Raw genomic sequence first — 21,255 nt, forward strand, 5'->3', positions numbered from 1 at the left:
AGCTTTAGAACATGCACACAAAACCTGAATCTGGCATTAACTATCCACAAATTTAAGTATATCTATAATCAACATTAAAAATGCGACTCCCAATCATAAAAAAAGGCCTTAAACAGATGGTATGTTTGTACTGTTCTTACACTATGGATTTTTTTCTTTTAAATTAATTTCATGAGGATGCTTGAGGATCAAAGCTATATAACAGAAATTGTGGTGCACCCTGTTAGGTATCTACCTGGATACTGAATGAACGAGGATGGGCTGGCAATTTGAAATTTAGCTAATCAAATTTTATTCTTATTGGCTTAAACCAAAATAAAAAAAAAATGATGGTACAACATGACAGAATTTCATTCTGGCTAGAGCATCACTCACCTCATTAAACAAGGCCCCTGTTGTTTTCGCCAGGGAACCAGTGTAAACAGCGAAAAGTCAGCTACTGGAACAAATCCAAAAACCCACCCCAACTCAACATCACAGGAGTTCAAGATCAGTACTATCAATATCAGAAGCCTGAATGGCAAAGAAATGGAGCTAGCTGAGGAATTAGATAAGTACCAGATCGACATAATAGGGGTGACTGAAACAAAAAAAGGCAAAAAACTGGTGAGATCTATCTGAGCAATAAATACAAAATGTTACATTAAGGCAATGACAATCAAGAAAAAGAAGGAATAACCATAGTATTCAAACCTTCTTGCAAAAGGGCAAGAAGGTTCTACTAAGGTAGAAGTGGAGGAATTTTTTGAGGCTTTAGAGAAAGCAACTGACACAATGAAAAAAGAAAAGTTGGTCCTTGTTGGGGATCTAAATAGCAGAGTATGAAATGAATGTCAGACATACAAAAATATTTTGGGAAAATTTCGAGAAAAGAGCAAAGCTAATAATAATGGCAAATACCTGTTGGATTTCTGCTCAGGACATGGACTGGTTATTATTAACAATGTTCCAGCATAAAACTGTGCACAAATTCACACGGAGAGAAGAGGCTAGGAATAAGAAAAGTCTCATTGATTATGTTATTCTTGATCGTGATGTTTTCTCCCTCTTGTTGCAAGTGTACAGAGGACTTGAAACTGGAAGTGATCACCATTTAGTCTTGAGCAAGATAAAATTGAATTTCATATTGAAAAGATGACCATGTAAGAAAGTTTTAAAGCAAATAAAAGTGGAGCAGCTCTCAGCTGTGAACTGTAGACTAAAATACACAAACGTGATTGAAGAAAAAATGAATGAGTTTCAGAACAGGAACCAAACTTTGGAGATTAAGTGGCAAACCGTGAAGAAAACACTGATTGATTCAGCCGGAGAGTTATGTGGTGAGGTTGTCTGTAAGGATAGAAAAATCAGAACTCCATCGTGGACACAGGAAGTTAAAGGGGCAGTGAAAGAAAAGAAGAAAGCATATCAAAAGTTCTTGGCAAATAAGTCTGCTTGTGCTTGTAGAGAATACAGAGACAAATGTAAGAAAGCTAAACACTGTGTAAAAACTGCTAAACAAAAGTAATGGGAGGACTTTGGTAAGAACACAGAAAATAAATATCAAGAAGGCGGTAAAGACATTCTGGAGGTTGTTGTTGTTGAAGAAGTGGATTCTTTCCTCAGAAATGGAGGAAAGAATGCTGTAAAATGAATTAGAGATGATAAAGGTGATATGAAAACAGGAGAAAAAGATATCCTTGAAGTATGGAGTAATTACTTCAAAAAATTGCTAAATGAAATAAGCAGTGATGACAGCACAGTGGTAAAAAACACTGACTAGATGTGTAGTCAGGAATACATATCCATACTTGAAGTAGAAAAAGCTATCAAAAGCCTGAAATGTGGAAAGGCAGCAGGAGTAGATGATATTCGACCAGAAATGCTTAAGTATGGGGGTATAAAAGTCTTACAGTCGCTGAACTGCATAGTTCAGAATTCCTGGACAGAGGGCGTAATTCCAGATGATTGGAGTAGAGCTCTCATAGTACTAATTTTTTTTTAAAAGGGAAATAACACTGAATGTGAGAATTACAGAGGTATTTCTCTACTGAGCGTTCCTGGTAAGATATATGCAAATATACTTAAGAAACAGTTGAGAAGGACTGTGGAAGAGAAGCTTGGTGAAGAACAAGCTAGATTCAGGCCAAATAGAGGCTGCCAAGATCAGATTTTCACTTTACAACAGATAGTTGAGAAATCATAGGAATATAACAAAGATCTGTATTTAAGTTTTGTAGATCTGGAAAAGGCATATGACAAGGTGCCAAGAGAGAAGCTATTCGAAATGCTACAGTCATATGGTGTCAATGGGGCATTATATCAAGCAATACTTAGTCTTTACTTGAGTTGTAAGTCAGCAGTTAGAATTGAAGGAAGTACAGGAAGGTGGTTTAATGTTAAATCTGGTGTCAGACAAGGATGTACAGGGTGGCCATAAAATAACTTTCCCTCTTTGAAGGTATTTGTAGCTAAAACCAATAAACAGAATGAGACCAAATTTTATATTGAGACTTTTGAAGGCATGGGGAGATCATTTCCATGAAAAAAAGATTTAGTATCAAAAGTCGCCGATAGGGGAAACGGCACTGGTGGAGCTGAAAACAAGAGGATAATTACATGAAAGGCAGATAAAATGGAATAATAACATTTCAAAGGTGTAAGCGACAGCCGAGTCACTCATTCCAGCTGGATATGTGGCACGTTAGAATGATAATAATAATAACTAAAACAACAACTTGCGAGAGACACAGAAATTAATGTAGTGATTGAACTCTCAGGAAATAATGTTTTATTCATCAGAATCATGGTCCCCTGGACCACACATAATCATATCTCTCAGTGCCACAGCTTACATAGGACCTGTATGCAGGTTATGAATCCTCCTAAATTCCCAAAGGGCCACTACGGCATTGCACTGTTTAAGGTAAAACAACTTAACAATTAAAGCGTGCTGAGGCAAGGTAGGATGCATATTGAGCGCAATTCGTCAGTCATTCGAATAACTGCCTGAACATTCCCAATCCTTTTTTAAGTGGAATTGGTGGTGCTGCTGTCACATATTATCATTGTTTATTATTATTATGTGACACCTCCAGGGAGTCCAAAGACTCATAGAGGGAGAGTGTGCCAACAGCATCGAACGATTTATTCCCTTCCAACTACTAACCAAGGTCAAACTTGCTTAAGTTTTTGCTGAGTCATTAGTAGCAGAGGCTCTACCAATCGCCCAACCTTTGCTGGCTATGCAGAGTAAAATTTGCATAATCCTTTTTACCTGTGTTTACTGCAAATATAAATATTTGACTACTTTCAGCTCTGCCAGTGCCAAAATTTACCCTATTGGCAACTTTTGGTACCAAATCTTTTTTTCAAGGAATTCATCTCCCCATTCCTTCAAAAGTCCCAATATAAAATTTGGTCTCATTCCGTTTATTGGTTTTAGCTACAGATACCTCCAAAGAGGGAAAGTTATTTTATGGCCACCCTGTACATTATCCCCTCTGTTATTCATTATCTATATGGATCACATCATAAAGGAAAGTGGTATTATACCTGATATCAAAATTAGAGATGTTAATCTCAGCTCTCTGCTTTATGCAGATGATGTTATACTTCTAAATAAATCCACTACAAGTCTGCAAGATTCCCTGACTAAAGTGAAGAACTGTTATAATAGATACGATATGAAGGTCAGCATTAAAAAGATAAAGACTATGAAAATATCAACTGTGAATTGAGAACTTATAGAAGAAGTAAAACATTTCAGCTACTTAGGCACGATTTTTAGTGAAGATGGTAAATTAAACAATGAAATAAACAACAGAATCAACAAAGCTGGTATGGCAGGAAGTCAACTGAATAAATTTATATGGAATAATAGAGAAATTAGCCAAAACATTAAATTAGCTGTGTACAAGATGTACAAGACAGTGTTCAAACCAGTTTTAACTTATGGATCTGAGAGCTGGGTCAGAAGTAAAACACCTGACCAAAGACTAGAGAACACAGATATGAGAGTCCCTGAGAAAGATTAAGGGCATGAACAGATGGCATCAATGGCAATACATATTAAAAACGAGGAAATTAGGAAAGAACTTGGCATTGTCAGCATCCAGGAATGTGTTAGCAGAGCTAATCTCAGGTGGTATGGTCACTTAAACAGAATGGGTGAGGAAAGATTAGCAAAACAAGTGTTTTCTGCCAGGTTTTGGCAGGAAAACAACCCAGCGGAAGACCAAGATTTAGGTGAATTGATACCGTACAAAGTGCCTTAGACAATGGAAATATAAGATCTATTAATGTTGGAGTCTTGACATGTAACAGACTGATTTGGAGGAAATTTGTAGATAGGAAGTTAGTAATGATGTAATTTTTCATGTAGTACTATCATATCCTGTACATCCCTTGATGGTGTGTGTGTGTGTGTGTGTGTATATATATATATACAGGGTGTTCGGGATAAATTTGACATATTTATAATTAATTATATTTTTCCGTAAGTTACATGTATTAACACACACTTCTCTTCATTTAAAAGTTTGGACCCTTCTTCATTCATATACAAGATGTCAGAAAGGATGGATAGCTGGAACCCACCTGAATCATGGAAGAGAATAACTTGTATCATGATGATTCGTGCCCGCCATCAAAATAAGGATATTACGACTGCTGCCCAATGCTCCCTGAATACAGTAAAAACAATCAGGCATGAACTAGAGACTTGCAATGGTGACTACGAGGATGTAGCAAGAAGAAAGATCCCTAGCAGACGATCTGATTGCGTTCGTACAGCAGAATTCCTCGCAAATCTGCAGGAACAGGTGTTGAAGAACCCTGGCATTGGAATTCGGGCTTTGTTCGTGGAGTTGCTAACTGTAGTCAAGCCCTGGATAACAAGGGTAGCCAATGGTAGGCCGTATGTATGGCAGCAGGATTCGGCCCCTTGCCACACCTCTGGGAAAAGTCAAAAATGGTTGTCTGAAAATTTCTACGACTTCACCAGTCCAAATGTTTGGCCTCCAAACTCCCCAGACCTTAACCCCATGGATTATTTTGTATGGGGCACAGTTGAAAAAGACACCAATCGCACTTCCAGTAATACAAAAGCCCAGTTAATGGATAAAATTAAAACAGTTTTTGCGGCCCTTCCCAGGGAGACTGTAGCATCAGCTTGTTCGAGGTTCCGAAGCAGAATTGAAGCTGTGATCGATGCTAATGGTGGTTATTTTGAGTAAATCTTGTTGATAGTATTGTAATTAACTCTGCCTGTAATGTTTTTTTGTCAATTCATTAAATTTAATAGATACAAAGAAGATTTTCTTTTTCCTTACGAAACTGTCAAATTTATCCCGAACACCCTGTATATTAGGAATTTGATGATGATGAGTAATTTCACATTGGTTTTGCATTTTTATTTTATTTATTTTTGATAATCCAGAGAGACTGCTCTAGAGACAATCATGGAACTTTTTCAAGCTGCTTCAGGTCTCCAGTAAGCAGTGGTCTCAGACCAAGTGATTTTTAGATTGGAGATGAAATTCATCTCCTATCGACCATCACAAACATCAAATCCCACATTGGAATTTGAATCTTCAGCCTATTGGGGTAGAGAGTAGATATACTAACCACTTAGCCAACCAGGACAGCAACCTACAGTCAAGATTCTTCTTAAACTTGCTTGAGAAGGAACCCCCCCCCCCTGCTACATACAACAGTCATCTTTGATGACTGTTATAAACATCAAAATTTATATGTATAATGCCAATAATATTTGTATTATCTAAAAATCATCTTATGAAATGCATATCAAAATTTTCTAATAGGTCTTATCACACCAGGCTTATTAACTAATCCAAAGTAATTTATTTTATCAATGGTCTTACTAAAATATAGAAATAACAATCAGTGTTATTAGTTACCCCCATAGAAAATCTAACAAACTTATGAAATGAAAATGCAGCAACAAACCTATGCTGAAAATCATCACCAAATATTTATTACTGTAATAACAAATTCCTCATAATCCCTACTTATTTCTGATTCTTCAAAAAGTGTCTTTTTGCATCATATTCTGTCTCATAAGTAATAATAAGGCAGCTCATAAGTGCTGCCTTATTATTACTTATAAGTATAATTTAGTTTATAAAAATAGAACTTTTGTAAATGTTGAAATAAATATGGCTACCTATATATATATATATATATATATATATACATATACATACGCTAAAAATACCAAGCTATTTTAAAACTGGTTTTACTTCATACGTATATATCATCATAGTTTATTCACAATATGATACAATGTGAAAAGGGAAAAGAGATTTATATGAAAAATTAAATATTGCAAATTATGGTCTTCCAAGTCTCTCTATCTTGAGCTAACTGGTAGATGTCAGATGGAGTTTTACAGTTTAGCCTTCTGATGGTTTCACATATGTACTACCAAAATTGTTTACATGGTCTTCCTCTACTGCAATTGCCATCTTCTGGTTTGCACAGGATGGGAGATTCCAAAAAGAGCAAGACTTCAGGATTCTGAATTGATGCCCAAGCCATCTGAGTTGTAGTTTTTTGACTATATTGACAAGTGGTTCTTGCTTAGCCAGATTTAGCACAGCAGAGTTAGTGAGACGGTCCATCCAAGTATCTGTCTGAGACATGTTCCAAAGGAGTTAATTAGATCTGTAATTTTTTTGGTGCTTACTGTCCAGGTTTGAGAACCATACAAGAAGATGGATCTACTGGTTGCATGGTATAGTCTTCATTTTGTCTTTAATGATATTAATGATGATTTCCAGATGGGGCAATGTTTGTTATGGAAGACCAGAGCCAGCTGTTTATGTTTTCTAATATTTTCTGTATTGCTGATGTATGATCCAAGGTATTGAAAGATTTACTCTTTCCAAGAGTTTATTGTTGATATGAAGTATAAAGTTTTCACAACCTATTGAGAATAGTTTATACTTTTGGATGTTGATCTGCAGACCAATAAGTTTAGCCTGTGTCTCTAGTAGACTTTTTGTGCATTTGCTGGTTCTGTATCAATAAGTACAACATCATCAGCAAAGCTAAGATCAGTTATTTGCATGGTGCGGGTGGATGTTCTAATGTTAAGATCTTTTGTGTTGATGGTCTGGAAGATGTAGCCCAAGCATACTAAAACCAAATAAGGTGCTAGTACATCACCTTTCCAGTGACAACAGGCAGGACTCCTGTTGTCACTGGAAAGGATTCAAATGTTTCTGTTTTAGATTACTGTAATCTTTATAAGGCGCTGAGATTGCTTGCATGAGTTTTGAGGGTAGACCATAGAAGCTGAGTATTTTAAACATTGCTTCTCTATTAATGGAGTCAAAGGCTTTTTTTTTTTTTGAAGCTATAAAGGTTAAAATGTGGGGTAAGTTTTTATCATGTGAACCTTCTACGATTCTTCTGATGCAATGTATCTGTTCTACTGTACATAATTTTTTTAGAAATACAGTTTGTTTTTTTCTTAAAAGTGCTGTTAAGTAAGGTTCTATTCGATTGAGTATCATCCTATTATAGATTTTAACTGTGTTTGATAGCAAAGTAATACCTCTGTAGTTATCCATTCTATTAAGACTGCCTTTTTTGGGTATAGGGACAATAAGACCTTGTTTCCATTGTTGAGGTATTATTCCAGTGTTTAAAGATCAATTCATTATGGCAAGGAGATTGGAATATGTATTATATCTAGCATTTTTGAAAGCTTCTGCTCTGATTCCATTAATCCCTGGGGACTTTCCTGCTTTGGTTTGCTCTATTGCTATTTTTAGTTCCTTTTCAGTGAAGTCTTAACAATTTATTAGTAGAGCAGTGGTTAGATGCAGGTCCACTAGCTGACTTGAATGTTGGGGATTATCAACTTTAAGTAATTCTTGAAAGTAGTTTCTCCATTCTTTCATCAAGTTCAAATTTATTGATAGCTGTTCTACCATTTTTGTAATGTGTGACAATATTTCCACTTCTTTTTGTTTTATGGTGACAGATATAATTTATCATTTGAAAAGTGTTTCTAGTATCCCCAGTTTTATTATAATTTTCAAGTTCCTTACAGTATTTATTTATTTGATTTTCTTTGTCTCTGATCATCAGTTCATTGACCTTGTTATTTAAAATGTCTAGTTTATATTTATTTATTTCATTCCTGTTTAAGCAGTAGAGTTTCCTTGCTTTATTTCTTTCATCTATATATTTTTCAGTTTCAGGGGTAATCCATTTTTCCAAGTCTTTTTTTGTTGCTCTTTCAAAGAATTCTGTCGAATGTTATGGTTATTGCTTCAATCACACCCTTATCCTTTTCATTAACTGGATCTTTAAGAATGTTTTCCATATTGTCTTCTAATGTGTTGTGAAAAGATGCTGCAATTTGTGGGTTATTTAGTTTGTCCCAATTGTATTGTTTCTTTTTAGGCCTGTTATATATATATATATATATATATATATATATATATATATGTGTGTGTGTGTGTGTGTGTGTGTGTGTATACACACACATATATATCAGAGGCAGATACAAAAGCACTATGAAAAGATAGGTTGGGTGAATGTAATTTGCTGGCCTGGTTGGCTGAGTGGTTAACGTATCCACTCTCCAGACAAAAGGCTGCAGGTTCAAATCCCACCATCGGCATGGATGTTTGTGATTGTCTGTGAAAATACTAGTGGTGGTAATGGGCGGTAGATGGCACTGGTGTAGATGATGCAGCTCGCTGTAGTTGGTGGAGTGAGTAGTGGAAACAGAGAGTTGTACAGTACATGCCCTCAATCGATGAGTCTTTGGACTCCCTGGAAGGATGTCACGTAATAATAATAATAATAATTTGCAGTCTGTTAAATAAATGAAGGAAGGGTGACATGGTTGAAACAAATTGTTTAGAGGAGCTTACCCGATAGATACTTAGAATATTTTTCAAAGGGTTGAAGGAGGGAATGGAGTAGAAACCAGAGGTCATTCTTCAAAATTATATAAAGGTTTGGCACATAAGAGATGAGGCATGACGTTTTTGCATAGAAGGTGATTAGTAAGTAGAATGCTTTGCTGAATGAGGTAATGAGTGCATAAACATTGAATCAATTTGAGAAGAGCTATGATAGACTATCTTTGTTATGATGGATCTTACTATTGTCTCCCTCAGTAAGTCTTGACACCAGGAAGTGTGTGTGTATAATAATATTGCTGAAATACTGCAATTGCAATGCAAGTGATGCTATGTTTATAAACTTGCAAGCCTGATGTGCAGCACTTAGCCTGTGACATGCTTGATGTCGCTCTACCCTAGTCAATTTGAATGAGACCTTTCTAATAATTTCTTTCCCAATCCTTCAAAATGTTAACCAGATATTCACATTTATGACCCAACAATTACTATTAATTTGTTTTTTCCCCCTCGACCTCACTTACTGGATGATAACTAGTAACCTCTGGCAGAAGTATGGCTACAGTCAACACAGCTATATTTTACAAATGAAATCTCAGTGAAATAAAGGATACCTTAAACTGAAAATCATTGTTAATACGACTGCTATAGGCATCTTATAAAACTTATATTGTATATTTTAAGTTAAACACGTGATGAAAATTCTTTCAACTGAACGAGAACAAAAATTTGCAATTCTTTTCACCGCCAGTTTAAGTTTCTCTTCCATCGGAATTCTTAAATTCACATAATTATAAGACTGCATTTCAAAAAATCTCTGCATAACAATCATAAGACTTACTGTAGCTCCGGCTATTGCATGGACTAGTGTTTCGTATGTAAATAGGTTCTCCCATTTTATTTGTTTTGACATTTTACTATCTGAAGTTTCTCTGCTTAAAAGAAACAATTATAACCAATAAACTGTGCAAACTATCTATATAACCAAAACACTAAAACTTCCTCATACGATCGAAAAGCAAATTCACCAATACCGCAAAAACATAAACACTAGGAAGTGACGGAATATGACTTCCTGGGCAGCTTATGGTACAGCCAGGGTTGCCAACTCAAATTGCTATTTTGAGCTAAAAGTTCGGGGGGGAAAAAAAAGATTTCTTTTTCTTGTTAAAACTTAAATTAGCGCTCGCTTTTAGTTACCTCAAGGGCTGACTTTAGTGAGTACGGGGTGGCAAACCCGAGGTACTTGATGCTGGACCATGCCTTGCTTCACGTAATATCCTAATCCTAATGATGTGGCTTCCTCTCTTTGAGAGAGGATTATTATTATTATTATTATTATTATTATTATTATTATTGGTGCACCTCCAGGGTTGCAGCTGATTACTAGAGAGATATAACGCAAGATGGTGCCTTCCTTGCCGTACTATATCCTATGACTGCAGCCTGTGTATTCTCATGTAATATACATCTGTTATATACATATATACATCTGTAGAATGGTTCCTTTCCTCCTTTCCTTCCTTCTTTGTTTTTTCTTTTTGTTCCTTTCCCAATGCTATTACAGTATTCAAGGCGAATCTTTCCCATTTTGCTATTTCATTTCGTCTTATGCAGGGGGGGGGGGGTGGAGTAGCCAGACATGGTGAATCAACTTCCATGGTTGCATGCAGCAACGTACACCATTACTGATCTTGAGGCTGAAGATGAATGAGATCGGCAAGGTTCAATATCGGATACCTAGAGGCATGGATAGAACCCCCCCTTAATGGTCATAGTACTGCATTGCTGAAAGCAAGAGGGGAAACTACTGCATGCAACCTCCCCAGACCAACCACCATGGCAAACACAAGTTCCGACATCCCTTAAATGGGATGGGGATAAAAAAGAATCTCTGTCAAACCAATCAAAATAGGAACACTGAAATGTTAGAAGTATGTCTGAAGCTGAAAAGCTGAGAAATGTTATTGAAGAAATGAGAAGACTAAAAATACAAATCTTAAGCTTGGGTGACATAAGGTGGCCAGGCTCAGGTAAATGCTGCTCCAACGATATGATCCTATATTACTCTGGAAGCAGTAATAATACTCACTGACGTGGAGTAGGATATTAATAAGTAAAGAAACATCCAATAGTGCACTCACTTTTCGAAAGTAATGCTATTCAAAAGAATAGTACAGTATTACTGATTGGGACATTATTGAAAAGGGCAGTTATGTCAAAGCTGTCTGATAAATCTTCATCGTTGAGTGTTATGTTTCTAATTTTGTTTATGAAGTGTTATGTAATTTTTATGTAGGAGGGGAATGGCCTACCAACTCGTGGAGCTTAAAAGCTAGTTTCTTGGCTAAATGATAATTTTGGCAGTCGATTCCTTCAACTATCGGTCGTACTGGTGTGTTTGCTTTGTGTATTTTAGGCAGGCCATACATTCTTGGAGCTTGGAAGCTATTACATAATGCTGTTATAGCTTTTCATTGTTTAATCTGGCCACGTGATAACTGATTGATTAATTCTGTTGATTTCTTTTTGATGCGTTTGTGGAATTGTAATTAACCATCTGGTACTTGTTGTTGGATACCAATGGGTTCATTTTTTCAAAGTATGCCGTCCGATCAAAGATGACGATAGCATTGCCTTTATCCGCTTCAGTAATAACGATATTTAGGTGATTTCTTAAAGATTTAAGGCCTAATTTTTCTGCTTTGGATAAAAAGGCAACTGACCTGTTTATTGGAATTTGTTGGCTGGCTGCATCTGGAGCTCGTTGCTCAAAGTCTTTCATGTAAAAGTTAGCTATACGGGAATAAAGTTGTGCACATGTATGTTGACTGTTTCCGTCCGTATTTTATCAGCTACATTAAAGGGGAGGGATTCTAGGCCTTTTTTCAATGTGGTATATGAAGCCTAGTTGGTTTACTAACCTTGGTGCGATAAGGTAGTTTAAGCCATTTTGCAGCAGCGAAAGTTCTTCATTAAGATTGTAGCTGGATATGTTGATAACTTGGGCGTGGTCCGTTTGTGATTGGTTCTCCTTCTTCAACCCATATAGGCTTATAGCTCCAGAACAACCCCAAACACAAGAAAACCTTAATATGAGAGGACTATAGAGAAATTGTTTAATATAGCTCTTTTATAAAACATATTTTAAATTAAGGGGATATAAAATCCACATTGTTTTAAAACCGAATAAGAAACTCAAAGATTGGAATCAGAGAGTTTCATGCCGAATATAGTAAACTATAAAGTATCGGCGATCACTAGCATGAGCTAATGCAAGTGACCCTAGTACGTAGTACAATATCGGACAACTCGTTGCAAAGGTGGGGAAAGTTCTTTAAAAACACATTTCCTAGGAAATGTGTTTTTACATTATGGAAAATACCTAAGAATAGCGATCTGAATTTTCCCCACCTTTGCAACGAGTTGTCCGATATTGTACTACGTACTAGGGTCACTTGTATTAGCTCACGCTAGTATCGCCGATACTTTATAGTTTACTATATTCGGCATGAAACTCTCTGATTCCAATCTTTGAGTTTCTTATTCGGTTTTAAAACAATGTGGATTTTATATCCCCTTAATTTAAAATATGGTTTATATCGCCGAAATGAAGCTTATTAGCTCTTTATATTTAAGTAACTTTTATAAAACTTTTTAATCATCTGTATATTATAATACTGATATGTATAAATAGTTTATTTTATTTTGTAAATTAATTTATGTCTGTGCACATTTCATTTAGTAATATTTTATATTATTTTTATTTAATCTTTTTTCACCAGAGGTCAGGCTAGGGTAAACAATTTACAAAGCATTTAGATTAATCCCATGTTTGTGTAGTGTCATGTAGCTTGTGTCCTGTGCATATGTATGTTTACCTGATGATGATGTCATACAGAAGCCGAAACGTCGAGTATTATTTTCTTAATTTTGCTGTTTTCTTTTGCCAGACTGGCTGGCCAAGTGGTTAGTGTATCTGCTCTCCAGCCAAAAGACTGCGGGTTCGAATCCCGCCTTGAGTATGGATGTTTATGATTGTCTGTGGAAATACTAGTGGTAGTGGTGATGGTGGTCGGCGGTAGATGGCGTTGGTGTAGTTGTGGTTTGGTGGATTGAGTGGTGGAGACAGAGTTGTAGAGCAGGTGCCCTCCCTCGATGAGTCTTTGTACCTCCGGAGGTGTCAAATAATAATAATTAATTATAAATAAAGTATTTACTCCGACATTTGTGTTTCTGTCTCCATAAATTCTTCACTATGATATATTATGGGTTCTATGGTCGATTTTCCAGAGTTTACCGGTCGAAAAACCCAAATATCATGGAGAAAAACCCTGCTTTGCCGTGCTAGTCATCGACTAACTCGGTAATCGGTCGCGGAATTGCTTAGAAAAAGTAGTCGGTCTATCTATCTGTCTATATATATATATATATATATATATATATATAAGTTTGAAATTATTGATCTGATAATTTATAGAAATCAATTTGTCCCTCCAATTAAAAAAAACGCATTTTTTTAAGCTCTCTGCCATCCGATTTTTTTTGAACTAGATAGCCTTGATGTTCACTAGAGGAAAATAAGTGAAAGTGACGTCTCTGCTTGCGACAGATTAACACCTTACATCAAACATGTACAAATGAAAGGAGAATACTTTTTTTTTGCTCATTTCGTTTGGTTTAAATAATTAAATAAATAAAAAAGAATTCTAGTCGCCAACTTGAGAAACTTTTACTAAGACTTTTTTCTAGCGGTTCCCGAGTTAGTCGATCTCTGGTACGGAGAAGCAGGGGATTTATCCTCCCTGAAAACCGAGTTTTTCGGCCCTTAAACTCAAGAAAATCGATCCGAGAACCTACACTGTTTTTAGACAGTAAAACATAATGTTACGATTAGGGACCACGAGATGGCACCTGTCATTCGATCTGTTCGGTTTATTCTTTCATATGTTCACTGGACATCCACAGATGCCGTATGCTCACTTCGATGCTGGGAGATGTGCCACACCAGGCCTCGCCATTTAGTCCTGTTGTATGCTTTTCTGAACGTTTCAACTCTCTGAAGATCAGTCACTCCACATACATCATCCATCGATCCATCCAGCTCATTGACGGTCTACCCCTTCCTCTTTTCCCATAAACTTTACCTTCTATTACTGTTCTGAGAAGCCGCCCTTACATCCTTTCAATGTGTCCAAAATATTTTAGTTTTCTTCTGTCAACATCCTTAAGGAGTCTTATAGTTCTACTGATCTTTTCTAACACCCATTCATTTGTACACCTTTCTGTATATGATATCCTCAACAGCCTTCTGTAACACCACATCTCAAAAGTAGCCTTATCTGACTTCTTTAGGTTCCAGTCTCACATCCATCAGTCGTTGTTGGATAAACAACTGCATTCAAAATTCTCAATTTTGTTCCAATGGAGATAAATCCATCCTTCCAGATTTTAGACAAGTCTCTGACTGTTGTTTAAGCCATTCCTAATTTTCTTCTGACTTCTTCTGAACAGCAATTCTTCACATTACTAATGAATCCCAGGTATTGAAATTCTTCACCAGTGCCGTGTGTAAATAGCCCAATTGGTCTTGGGCTAGCAATTTCTGATTGGCTACTGGTGGAGATTAAACTTCCCCTTATCTCCAAAAAATTACACAGGGCTAAACGGCCTCACCTACTCACTATAACGGAACAAAAGGCATTAGCTGATTTTTTTATAAAAAGCAAGGCAAAAAACATTAATCACTACTATAACTTTATAGTAAAGCAGTAAATGAACTGGAAAAGGAAGCGGAAATCACCAAAGTTCGCATTTTAGATTAAATAGGTTAGTTATGCTTCATGTGCTAATGAGGGAGGCTAACTCACCTTAAGTTGAAATGCTTTTAGAAAAGTTCTTCACATTCTAGATGTGGTTCGAATCTCGGTATTACTATCTAAAGTTCATCGTGATATTTAAGGAAAGAGATTGCAGGCAATGCTTTATAATGTTAAAACTTGAAACTGAAATTGAAGAGGTTACAGACCCTGAAGTAATGGTGGATAAGGAACTGAAGTTTAGAGGATGAATTTCAAAAACGCAAAGGCAATTCTATAGACTATTGCAATAATGAGACGGAAATTGATGAGCAGAGATAATAGATTTTTATTTCTGTGTATCTTTACCCAACCATGTGTGGACCATTGTAAACAGATTTCAGGTTGCCTAGATTTCAGAGAAAAAAAAGAAGGATTGAGTAAAAGATTCAGAGATGAGTAACTGAAATGATATTAATACTACTCAATGATCTGCTATTAAAAATTAAGGAAATAGAATATAATTGAATAGATGAAGGGAATAGAATTTTTAAAAGTTGGCAACAAAAACTATGAGGGATATAACAAATGCAACAGTTGCAGACGTGGTCGCATAAGATAGCTACGAGAGGCTACTTTCTTTTCTTTTATTTATGGTGTTATTGTGGCAGTAGGGAAGAAGGACTATTTAGTTAGCATTGGAAGTTATGTGAGAGTGCCGTAATTAAAATGATTAGAATGGTCAAAGAAAAAATAACACTTCTTGAACAAGTATTGAGGACTAATGGATTTGTGAAAAGAATGATACATAGTGTGAAATAGGATGGACTTGCTACAATAATCCTTGGAGTTACGAGCTTAGATCTTTCCTTTCACACCCTTTTTTATTATACAAACTGAGTCAGCAGAGCTCTTTTAGCCTAACTTGCTACTAACTTTCGATAAAGTTACCTACCTTCTGGTAGGTAGCTTGACTCCACCTTTAATCGTCACCTATAGCATATCTGAGTTCCACGGTTGCTTATTATTATTAAAATTAATTAACAGAGTTCACAGTCAAAGACTAACAAGAAACACGAAATATAATAATGAAATCTTTCACTGACAAATAAGTCCAATTCTGGCTTCATCCAAAGACATAGAAATTGATTAGATATCAAAAGTGAGATGTCCTAAAAGTGCAGTTTTCTGAAGTTAAGATGCTGTTATATCTGGGTGGCTCAACGTAAGAAACAGCACTAACATCCCTTGTGTTACCAGTCCATAGTATGATGGACCAATGGAAACATGTTGGGTTATGTGGAATGAATCAGAAACCTTACACCATTGCAATAAAAAGATCGAGCTAAAAAAAATTGAGAGCCCATGGAGATTTTCCTAGAACAGTTTGATGCCTGTTCGAGATCTCTAAACTGCTGACAGAGTAACACTGTTTGTTCGCCTATCATATGAGATCGCAGCGTCTAGATTTAATCGTTCACTCATTTACTGAATGGAAGTTATCCAGTCACCCAAGCTGAAATTATTCTCTCTTTTTTTTGTTACCATATTTTATTCGTGAAAATTTAAATTTCAATATTTGAAACTGTTTTTATACTCAGCATCCATTTCTTTAAATCGTAAATCTAAGTAGTGCTTATATTCAATTCTACAATTATCAAGCATTGGATTTGTTTTTATATTCAGATCCAAATTCTTGAAATGGTGTTTGCATTCAGAGTGCAAAGCAACTCGAAGAAAGGCAAACCATTATAGTTTCGATTCGAGTCGCCGACTTCTTTAGAAGAACCAGCCAATCCACCAACAACTACCTTCATTATCTACATCAACGCCATCTACCGCCGACCACCACCACCACCACTATGCCCACGGTGTGATTCGAATCCGCAGCCTTTTTGGCTGGCGAGCGGATCCGCTAACCACTCGGCCAACCAGGCCGGCATTTGATAGCCTTCCTTCGACCGATTACTGATTTAGTCGATATTTGGCATGAAAAATACGATATTTATTTCGGAAACTCCAGTTTTTAACTACAAATCTCAAAAAATCAACATAGCATCTCAAAAGATAATGGAAAATAATATCAGTGTTAGAGTTTAGGATTAACAGTTTAGGGTCAAGTGATTGAAGTTGCCTACTATACACTCTTTCTTTCCTGAAAAGCTTTGATTTATTGATAGCCTAGGCTCTAGCATCGAATGGGGGAATAAAATGTGTTAAAAGATTTATTTATATATTTTTTATAAACTTTGCATTTTCTCCCTTAATTATTTCCTTATGATCACCCTCTATACTACTTAAAAAATCTTGACAGTAGAGCCAAAAATCGAAATCAATCATCCTCCTGAATATATATATATATATATATATATATATATTCAGGAGCCTGTGTAGCTCAGTGGATGTGGCGTTTGCACACCACGGCCCTTGGCCGCACGAAGGAAGACTTAGTTCCGAGTCTAGTGGGCGAATAGAGGAAATTTTTCTAAGCCTTTTTTCGACCGATTCCCGAGTTAGTCGATCTCTGGCACGGCAAGCAGGTTTTTCCTCCCGGAAACTCGTGTTTTTAGTCCCGTAAACTCAAGAAAATCGACCGTAGAATCCACATTATTTCAGACATTAAATATATTGTGTTAGGGTTAGGGACCACGAGATGGCAGCACATTTGAGCCGTCTCTGTTCACTGTGTACCGCTTAATTAGTGATAGCCTTGGGCCATCTATCTCTGATCGGTACCAGTGGAGATTGAACTGCCCACTCAGTCTCCAAAAGTTAGATGGGCTAAATGGCCTCGCCTACTCCCGTATACGGGAATAAAAAGGCGTTAGCTGATTTTATTCTATTTATATATATATTCTTAACTATAAATATATATTGTTAATGGTTACTTAGCTCAAATTCATCGCTACTCCATAAATTTTTATTTATAACACATCCTTTAAGGATTAGAAACATCAAATAACAAATCAGCTAACTCCTTTTATTCCCTTATAGGGAGTGGGCGAGGCCTTTTATACCCTATCTAGCGTTTGGAGACTGAGTGAGCAGTTCAATCTCCATGGGTAGGCAATCAGAGATAGCTGGCCAATGTCTATCACTAATTATAGCAGTCACTGATGAAGAGACTGGCAAACACGTGCTGCCATCTCTTGGTACCTAACTCTAACAAGATATTATTATTATTATTATTTGACACCTCCAGGGAGTCCAAGGACTCATCGAGGGAGAGTGTGCCAACAGCATCGAACGATTGGGTCCCGTTCCAACTACTAACCGCGCTCAAACTTACTTAACGGAGCCATTAGTAGCAGAGGCTCTACCAATCGACCAACTTTTGCCGGCTGTTAATGTCAAAAATAATGGGGGTACTAAGGGCGAGTTTCTTGAGTTTACAGGATAAAAACCTGAATTTATCGGATTAAAAATCCCGTTTGCCTGTGCCAATGATCGACTAAGTCGGGAATCGGTCGAAGAAAGGCTTAGAAAAAGTTCCTCCAATCGGCGACTAGACTTGAACTTATGTCTGACTTCGAGCGACCAAGGGCAAAACGACACTTCTACTGAGCTACACAGGGTTAATCCATAATATACTAAACTCTGTTAATCTATTCATAAAAGGAGGCTATTTTACTGGGTGAGCGAAATACTTATATGGTTTTGAGGAGAAGCTCAATTTCAGAATGATTCTTTTATGAATATTAAAGGTGTCTAAGAAGTTAACTGCTACGAAAAAAAAAATGCTTTTATTTATATACAATTTCCAAGATATCGATAATCATAAAAGCGGCTATTAAGCTGGTTCTTGTTACTTTATTATTGTATTTTTTATTGTATTTATTAGCCTCCATAGCGCAATTGGAATAACGACGATACATCGCGCCCTTCGATTGGAAAAGGCCTAAGTTCGATTCCCGTCATGACAGGAGGAATCTTTATATGGACTTTTTCAATTGACGGCGAGTTAGCCGATCTCATACGGAGGTAGCAGGGTTTTTTCTCCCGGAAACTCGAGTTTTTCATCCCGTATACAGACAAATCGGCCCTTCAGAACACACGCAATTTACAGACAAAAAAATACTTGTTGTTGTGGTGGTGAACGGTAAATGGCGCTGATGTAGTTGATTGGTAGTAGAGGTTCGGTGGGTGGAGGCAGCTGTATAGTAGGTGTCCTCCCGCGATGAGTCTTCAGACTCCTTGGAGGTGTCACGAATAATAATAATAATCATTCAATGTTTCTAGAAATATTGCTGCAATGTACACAGTGTGACCCTTTAAATAATGAGATTGATATTTTACAGGACAGCCCTTTGAGAAAAAGTAACGAATGTGTTTATAGTTTTGACCAATAGAGTGTGTTGTAATCGCGTACAACTTTCGAGTCGGGTGACGCAGCAATTTTCATGTGGTAACCAGCAAAAGAGCTCTCATAAAATTTTGCTGTAAATTAGGAAAAACTGTTGCAGAAGTATACCAAGACCTAAAAAAGTTTACAGCAATGACTGTCTGAGCCGCACAGATGTTCCGCTGGTTTTCAACATTTAAAGAGTATGAACAAAGAGTCCCTAGACCAGTGCTTTCCAAACGTTTCATGTTGGTGACACACTTTTTAGACAAACATAATTTCGCGGCACAGTAATTCAGTCTGATGTGCCTCTCATGGGTCACGTGACCAGATCGGATGTAGTTTAAATATATGCTTTTACAATTATATTTTGTATAACTTTTAGAAGGTTTATTTAAAAATCTCTTCCTGTGTATATTAGAATTTTAATGAGATATATGAGCTTCATGGGATGAACACAGCTTTTCAATATTTGGTGGAATAGTAAATAAAGACACTCGCATTTCGTCATCAAGCATTCTTAAGCTTGCACGTTTCAATGTCTTCAAGTTTGCCATCATTGAAAAGGATATTTCACACATGTATGTAGTGGAAAACTGCAAAATAATTTTTAACGCTTTTTTACATATGTTTGGATGCATTTTTGAAACACGAATCCAAATGTTGTCTAAATCACCCTCTTCATACATCATTAACAGACTTCGATAATTTTTTATTTCAGCTAATTCTTCTTCAATAAGTGACAAGTTAATCGTTGCAGTTGAAAAAAATGGATTTCGAATCCAATCATAGCCTGGTATTTCAATATTTGGGAAGTAGTGATGAATTTTCTCTCCGAGCATTGTTAAATAGTCAACTATTAGCGAGCTGATATCACATTTTAGCTCACAGTCTGCAGTTTTGGAAAACATTTCAAAATTTCCTTCTTTCACTTTCCTTTTCCAAATTTCTATCTTGTCTCTGATAGCACAAATTTTATCCACCGCTGTTAAGATATTTTCTCCTTTTCCTTCCATACTGGTGTTTATTTTATTCAAGTGTTCAAATATGTCAGCAAGATATGGCAATTTTGTGCACCATCATTTGTTTTGAATTAGATCACAGAATTCATTTTGTTGATTTTCCTCAAAAAGTTTAAGCATCATTTCCCTCAATTCATATACAAGACAAAGCACTCGACCTCTTGACAGCCAACGAACTTCTGAGTGTAGTGTAAGTTTTTTTAAATTTGTCCCCATATCTTCACAAATTTTAGCAAATAATCTTTATTTAAGAGGTCTACTTTTAGTGTAATCGACCATTTGAAAAACTTTGTCCATCACCTTTTTTAATTCATTACCAGTGGTTTTCGCGACTAGTGCTTCGCGATGTAAAAAGCAATGAGTAATTATAATATTTTCATTATGTTTCTTTGCTAAAGCTGTGAAACCTTTTGTTGAATCAACCATTGAAGGAGCGCCATCTGTGCATATTCCTACACAATTTAACCATAGCAAATTATTTTTCTTCTATATTCTATATAGTCTAATAATTCCTTCAAATTATTTCACTGTTTTAAATATATATTCGCCTCTAGTTTTCATTGGAAGTTCTATACAACAGAAGAATTGCTCAGTAATTCTGTTAGTATGAATGAAACGTATAAAAACGAGTAATTGCGTTAACCCACTGACATCTGTTGATTCATCTAATTGCAATGTAAAAATCATATTATCGTCTCGAAAAATATCTTTTATTTGCAGCTTAATGTCAGCAAACATGTCTTGAATACGTCTTCCAATCGTGTAATCTGCTTCGAACATTGTTCGAACAATAGCACAGCAAGATTCCTTTATAGTGGTTTTGGCAATAGTGTGTGGCTCCTTGTTTTTGGCAATTTTTTTGAGCAACCAAGTAACTTGCCTTTTGAGCTTTCTCTGATGTCTTCATTCTCTTGGTGAAGAACGATGTAGACTGCTTCTTTATAGATTTTGAAAGTTCAATTAAGTATTCTACTGGTTTTTCTGATACATGACTGTGTTTTGAGGAAAAATGGCGCTTTAATTTGTTTGGTACCATACTTTCATTTGCAAGTATCACCCCACGAACTAAACACTGGGGACAAGGATGGTTTTCATTACCAGAAAATGTGAACCCCAATTTCATATAATCTTTATTGTTATAAACGAAGGGTGGAAAATTTTCCTTTCCACTTCTTCCGTATTAATGCAGACCGATCAACAATTGATTC

The 21,255-nt window shown here is 36.3% G+C and overlaps 2 protein-coding genes across 2 annotated transcripts in view; both read right to left on the bottom strand.

Annotated features, from left to right (window-relative positions):
• Nucleotides 1-9,922, bottom strand: part of PMP34 (Peroxisomal Membrane Protein 34) — a 178,530-nt gene extending 168,608 nt beyond the window's left edge. Inside the window, exon 1 of the mRNA XM_090405144.1 lies at nucleotides 9,727-9,922. Within this exon, the coding sequence (XP_090261270.1) occupies nucleotides 9,727-9,798 (72 nt within the window). The 5' untranslated portion in view covers nucleotides 9,799-9,922. The remainder of the gene's footprint in view (nucleotides 1-9,726) is intronic.
• A 9,528-nt stretch (nucleotides 9,923-19,450) lies between these two features.
• On the bottom strand, nucleotides 19,451-20,041 carry LOC150109058 (zinc finger BED domain-containing protein 5-like). Its single transcript, XM_090401533.1, has one exon. It carries the CDS (start codon nucleotides 20,039-20,041, stop codon nucleotides 19,451-19,453), a length of 591 nt encoding a protein of 196 aa, XP_090257659.1.
• Between the last annotated feature and the right edge of the window lie 1,214 nt (nucleotides 20,042-21,255).

This window comes from Typopeltis vanoorti, chromosome 2, assembly GCF_054136105.1.
Source record: "Typopeltis vanoorti isolate ZY-2024b chromosome 2, IOZ_Tvanoo_1.0, whole genome shotgun sequence".
NCBI classification, from domain to species: Eukaryota; Metazoa; Arthropoda; class Arachnida; order Uropygi; family Thelyphonidae; genus Typopeltis; species Typopeltis vanoorti.

Coding starts and splice junctions, on each gene's coding strand:
- LOC150109058 (XM_090401533.1), bottom strand. CDS start 20,041: ATGGAAGGAAAAGGAGAAAATATCTTAACAGCGGTGGATAAAATTTGT.